The sequence below is a fragment of the Triticum aestivum genome, chromosome 2D (genome assembly GCF_018294505.1).
Source record: "Triticum aestivum cultivar Chinese Spring chromosome 2D, IWGSC CS RefSeq v2.1, whole genome shotgun sequence".
Lineage (NCBI taxonomy): Eukaryota > Viridiplantae > Streptophyta > Magnoliopsida > Poales > Poaceae > Triticum > Triticum aestivum.
Window position 1 is genome coordinate 230,524,697 of NC_057799.1, and position 6,583 is coordinate 230,531,279.

Genomic DNA, 6,583 nt, shown 5'->3' on the forward strand with positions numbered 1-6,583 from the left:
CCGTGCACGGTCACCACACTCGTGGGTTGCAGCTTTTCGAGAACATGGATGAAGCTTTTTCAATGTACATTTGTAACATTCGTCGACCTATGTCGCTGATGTTTGCAACTCCCGTGTGAAAAGCTTGTAGCTCTGCACGAACGTGGTTGCAGCCTTTGCCGTATACGGTTGTAACAAACGACGATGACTGCATCTTCGGCTGCAGCTCCGGTTCCAGCAAAACCCATCATCGGATGCAGCATCTCCAATAGCCGGATCCAGCATATATCAAATATGTTTCCGGCATCCACATCTGACGGTTTGAGAAAATCCATGGCTGGAACCACCAGCGGTACGACGGTGGTTATACAGCGCACTAGTCGCCGTCGCCAACGCCGGTAATCTTCCGGCGCGCAGCAAAACACGTGTGGGGGAGGGTGGGGTTGTGGCTAGGGATGTAAATGGTACGGATAATTTCCGTTCCAAATCCGCACCCGCATCCTTTTTAAGGATATGGTATTCACTTTCACATATCCGGCGGATACAGATGCGGATACGGACTTTGGTTAACCGGATATCCGACGGATATGGTAGCAGATATGGTATCGATAATATCCGACGGATGTGGATTATCCGGTATTTTTTGCGGATTATCCGGTGTTATCAAATAGGATTATCCGATAAATTTGGCCCAATCGACAAGCCCAAATACCCAATTAGACCACTGATTAGAATCTCCATATATAAATATCATATAACCCTAACCCTAATAGCACCCTCGTAAAACTGTACACATCACATGTACATACAAGCGTAGCCAATAGACTTGAGAACACATACTGTACAAGCTAACTTAGCTAATATTTAAACAGATTCTATTATGGACCATAGAGAACACTATGAATCTACGATGTCTAATGTCTTTGCTTGCTGCAACGTGTAAGCTATTAATTTCATTGATCAATAAAAATTGATTGGTTACTTATATACTATTGTTTTTCTTTGCATAGATCATGATAGATATTATGGAAAAGATGTATATAGATTTTTTTATCCGTTTTCTATTAGTGTCCGCTCCGCTTCCGCTCCGAATCCGTAGTACGATATAATCCGTATTCGAATCCGCATCCGGTCATTATCCGATCCGCTCCGAATCCGACAAAAAAATGTGGTAAAGGATATGGTAAAGACATTATCCGATCCAATCCAATCCGTTTACATCCCTAGTTGTGGTGACCGACGAGAAACGTATGGGAGGCGCTGACCACCGGTAAGGGCGGAGACCGATGGTGAAGTGGCGGTGATCAGCGGCGAAATGGCGGCGACTATCGACGGTGAGGGCAAACGAGGGAGGGCGACGGCGCGCTGCGCGACGTGGCGACGGGGGGCCGCCGCCATGACCTGCAGCGGTGCTTTCTTCAGCTGAAAACGTGCTAGGGTGACAATCGCTGGCAAAGAGCGTGATCCGACGGCTATGCGGGGCGCATCTAACGGCCAGGGTTGGACCGGCCCAAAGTTTGGGCCGGCGCACCAGCGCAGAGTGCTGCCCTTTGCCCTTTTCAGAAACACTGTACAACCCGGACCAAAAGAGTTTTCCATAATAATGTGGCCTCTTTTTCAGAATCACAGTACAGAACAGACACTCTCAAACACGTAGGACACATTCATCACTATAAACACACAGGTATGCATCTACGTATCATAATCCTACGAATCAAATACTTCTATGAGCACACCTTAGAGGACACTTCTATGAGCACACCTCGCTATCGATGTAAACGTCGCCTCCCACTTAAAAAATATTCTGCTTTTGTAAGATACCAAAACATGAGCTTTGAGGTTTGATCCCTAGCGAACTTGAGATACCATTACCCTCCTAACCATCTCTAATAATAATAATAATAATATGGCTCTGACGGCTCAATAAAAACACTGCAAATATCAACAAGCCACCTAGCAATGCTGCAGCAATATTAATCAGGGTTGGAATCATTTGGGTTAAACGAAAGAATGTTAACAGCAATTATTTTATTACATCGAAACTAGACAAGTGGTTGTTTCTCGACATTCGCCACTTGTTACCTGCAGCAGGTCGAAATCCTCAAACCTTCCCACTCATCATTCCTGTTAGATAAGAGGATATCACTGAGTATCTGCTCCTATAACGAATGACACCCGGCAAACCCGCGACATATCTCAGACCACCAAATATAACCTAAGACGCGGTTCTACCTTTCTTTGACTTGTTCTTGTTTTCTTGTGTCCTCTTTTTCTTCTCTCCTGGCGTAGTCCAGGCATAATCAGCAGGGATAACAAAGGGGTCTTGGATGTCCTCCACACGGTTGCTGGGACCTTGTGCTGTCGAGAAGTTCTGGCGGTAAGGAGCCTTGATCCACTGAACCCAGGAGCTTGAAGACGTCTGGGCTCCTGGGCTCTTGCAATTGTCAGGGCTGGAAGGAGGTGTGCTGAACTCTTCTAATGGCTGTAGCTCTTCAAACTTTGTGAATGTCACAAGAACCCTGATTGTGGGTACAACTGGAATGGCAACCTAAGACAAATAACGTGTTATTGAATTGCTTCATCAGATCCACATTAACCCAACAGTGGTAATTCAACAAAGAGCAAACATTAAAAATTAAGTATATCAAGAATGTTATCGAGGTTCACGTGTAACACGGCCTATGATGGCCCAGAAAGTCCCAGGTTATGCATATGATCTGAAATGATCCAGAGCCAACATAGGATTCTTTACATGAGGCTGGAGTTGATGGAAATGTTCCTATGAGAACTAGTACAAATGAATCCTAAGGAAAAATTCCTATGTATCGTAATCCTACGAATAATCAAACAACCGATGCAGGAAAAAATTCCTGAGGATTAGAATCCTCCAAATTCCTTTAGGAATCCATTGAGTCAAAGAGAACCTCAGTTTGTGGAGATCAGAGGAACATATACAAAGATTAAGGATTGGATTAAGAGTCAAACATATTTCTATAATAAGCATTAAATCACAAGGAAAAAAGAATGCACCATTGGAATGCGTTTTTATGGATAACATCAAAGCATAAAGTTCTGCGCTGTTGTTAATTCAAAGTTTCAAACCGCTAAAGGATAAAACATTATCAGTTATTTGATCAACACATTCAAAAAGGGCTTCAAAATGAAACACAGACAAATAGAGCTAACAAAATGAAGGTGCGTGGTTTTCATTTTCATGCCAAAAAACATCTTAACTAAACATGCAGGTTATTGCAGACCGCATTTATCAGGAAAGGAAACAGATATCCATAAATTTGATCCTTAGACTTCTACTCCCTCTGTAAAGAAAAGTAGTGATCTAAACACTCTTATATTTCTTTACGGAGGGAATACATGGCAAACTACAGGTTGTGTAGCATACTATCAAGAAATAAAAAAGAGAAGGGGTTGATAGAATATGTTATACAGCATAGATGCACTGAAGTCTAGAATCACGAGCTACTAGCAAACCAAGAAACAAATAAATCGACAATTTATTAACATACAGCTTATTTTGAATTGTTATGCATCTCACGTTCGGCCAGAAAAAGTTATGCCTCATACCGTTGTTATTTTTTTCACAATACAGGCCAGAAGAGGAAAACGAATAGACGGATTTTTTTTTCCAAAACTCATGCATAAAGCATCTCTTAGTATAAATTAAAGAGTTAGACAGATAGATATCATATATGGGGTGACACTTATTCAAATCATAGTTCAAAAAGGGCCTTGGCTCTAGGCAATAGCAAAACACCTAGCACTTGATTGCGCTTGATTTGTGCATAATTACACTTAAGCATGCGCATAATTGCACTTAAGCATGCGCATAATTGCACTTAAGCATGCGCTTTGGTCAGAAAAGTGCAACGCGATGGCAAAACGCACATTTAATGCCTAGCGCTTTTTTAAACTTTGATACAAATACCAAATAATCACATTTGTAGTAAAACTGCCAACAAGGAGTAAATTTTATTTTCAAGTACCCACATGAATCTACAGAGTGGTGTCTTGTGTATGCCTAACCAATGATAAGGATACGTAGGTGTACAGATATGTTAACTACGGTTATGATTCTCTAATAGTTTTGTAACAATTGGCAATGGAATTATATGATGATAAAATTTCTCTTAAGTGCCAAAAGTGGCATGGCATGAAATGTACATTTTGACAAATAATTAAATGTACAGTACTATCAAACTCTCAAACAACCCACTGGATTAGTGTAGCTCCAGCAACCAAGAATAAACATTACATTTGCTAACTTTCCAGTGAAGACATTGCATCATGAAACATTTGATTTTAGGCTCTTACCTTGACTGGAAAAGTTCCTGGAGGCAGTTTTGTGGTGAGTAGATCCCTCAAACGACGGATTGCCTTCACCTTGTTTGCAAGAATATCAAGTAGTGGCAAGAGCTCCTCAGTCCTCAGAGGGAAATTAGGGGACAACCAAAGAACAGGCCTTAGACCTTTCTTATACTCACTTTCTTTGCTACTTTCTTTGCGCCTATGTCCATTCCCAGAAGTTGCAAGTTTACGACAGTCCTTTTCCTTGCCATTTCTATTCTCATCCCTTCTCACTATATCCACTGAATGTCTTCCTGGTTTAGTTTGTACATTTGATGGAGATCCAAGGCGGAGGTCGCTAACCTTCTCATCTACACAGAGCGAACTTCTTGGAGGTGCCATCTTCTTTGTCATCTCTAGTTTACTAATGCCAGTTTGACCCCTCTTTCCCCAATTACTAAACCAACCTTTCTTATCATGCTTACTCTCCCCATTTCCAGAGATGCTCAAATCCTCAATTGGTATTTCCCTCTCCCTTGGCTCAAAGCAACTATGCCTAGGACCTACAAAGGTGTCGGACTGGCTGTCACCAACAGCCTCTGAAGAATCCATCTTAAGCGCAGATTCCAGCTGCCTCTTCTCCTCGTCAGTCAGTACATCATCGAACCCCTCACTCTCGGTATCATTCTCATTGCAAGCTGAAAAGAATTCCTCATCCGTCATCGCACCAGGAACCCTCCTTGACTTAACACTCACCATAACATGGTGCATGTCATACACCTTAGCCTTCCACAAGCCAACAGCCTCTGTCCTCTCCTGCCGCCGCCATGTGACCTGTGGAAGCAGCACTGCTTGAGTGACATCTATCCCCGGACGGAAGATATTCGTCTGTGACATTGCGGTGACCTCCTGCTGGACCTCTGCCTCGGAGGCCGGCGCGCCAGCACCTTCAAGCGCGTTCATCGCCTCCTTATCTTTGTGGTTAATCATGCACAAGGACCCTGGTGGCACCTTGCCGTCCTCCGAGCCCTCCCCAAGAAACAGAATAGTCTGGTCAGAGCGCTGGATCTTGAAGCCATCGAAGCCTGCAAGCGTCATGTCCGCACGGAGGTTGGCCCCGCGCTTCCAGACCCTGTAGGTATCCGAGGGCGCGATGCGGGAGATGAAGGGAATGACGGAGCTCTCGAAGTGGAATGTGATTTCCATGTAGAAGTCGCGCATCCGGCGCATGGCGGCGACAACGCGGGGCAGGCGGCGGCACCATTTGGCCCAGGCGAGAGGCTGGTAGTGGCGCACGATGACGCGTGCGAGCGCCTCCTCACGCGCGCAGATAGCCTCCTGGAGCGCGCTCCAGCCATGCTCGTTCTGCAGGCTCCAGTCGGCCCCCGCCGCCATGAGCATCTCAGCTGCCGCGGCGTCGCCGAAGCGGACGGCGAGGTGGAGCGGGGTCTCGCGCCCAGGGACGTCACGCCGGTCGAGGATGGCCGAGACAGCCTCCGCTCGCGCCTCCTCGGCGATGGAGTCCGCCTCCGTCCGGATCTCCTCGGGCTTCCGAGCCTGCGGGAGCGCGTCTAGCACGCGGCGAAGGGCAGCGTGGTCCTGCATCGCCACGGCGTGGTGCGCTGGGCTCTGCGCATACCTCGCCGCGTCAACGCCAGCCATCGCGCCGCGACCACCGGCGCAACTCCTGCGAATCCGGGGACCGAGCCTCGCCTCTCCGTAGCCCTATTGCCCTGATCTGTAACGCCACGCAAAGAATTGAGTGCAACGGAAGGGGCGAGAAGCAAGCAAGAATCGATGGAAGGATCCCTTGCTTGCGCACCAGTTGCCCTCCAATCCCAATCTTGGGGCTCTCTTCTCCTTGCCTATCTATCGGGCTCTCTGTGCTCTGTTGTGTTTACTCCTCGTGTCTTCTCTCTCTAGACAGCCTAGGACCGAGGGAAAGTATTGACATCTAGAGAGAGGGGGGTGGGCTTGGGGGGGTGTGAGATTGAAAGGTCAGGACGAGGGAGGGGGCGACGAACATTGGGAAACTCTCCCTGTCGTACATTTGATCGTAGCAATTCGTCGGACAGGTAGTTTATAGCCGGTACTAGACTTGACAACGAAGCTCAACCTCCGCATGCACTACAAAGCAAGAACGAATTAATCCGGTAGACGTGATTAAATGAGCATCAAAGAAGCGGAATAGAGGGAACCAAGATGGGTTTTTATATATACAGGCTTGACAACAAATATATGACAAACAAAAATGAACATGACCGATTTTGGGAAGAAAAGAAAGCATCCCTGAGAAGAACAT

General features: G+C 46.0%; 1 protein-coding gene across 1 annotated transcript; it reads right to left on the reverse strand.

The window, feature by feature from the left end:
* Positions 1-1,920: 1,920 nt before the first annotated feature.
* Positions 1,921-6,262, reverse strand: LOC123052639 (ankyrin repeat domain-containing protein 13C-B). The gene is made up of 4 exons (XM_044475941.1): positions 6,104-6,262; positions 4,309-6,019; positions 2,212-2,527; positions 1,921-2,103 (listed from the first exon to the last, which is right to left on the reverse strand). The coding sequence occupies exons 2-4, from the start codon at positions 5,941-5,943 to the stop codon at positions 2,081-2,083; spliced, it is 1,974 nt and encodes a 657-aa protein (XP_044331876.1). The 5' UTR covers positions 5,944-6,019; positions 6,104-6,262; the 3' UTR covers positions 1,921-2,080.
* Between the last annotated feature and the right edge of the window lie 321 nt (positions 6,263-6,583).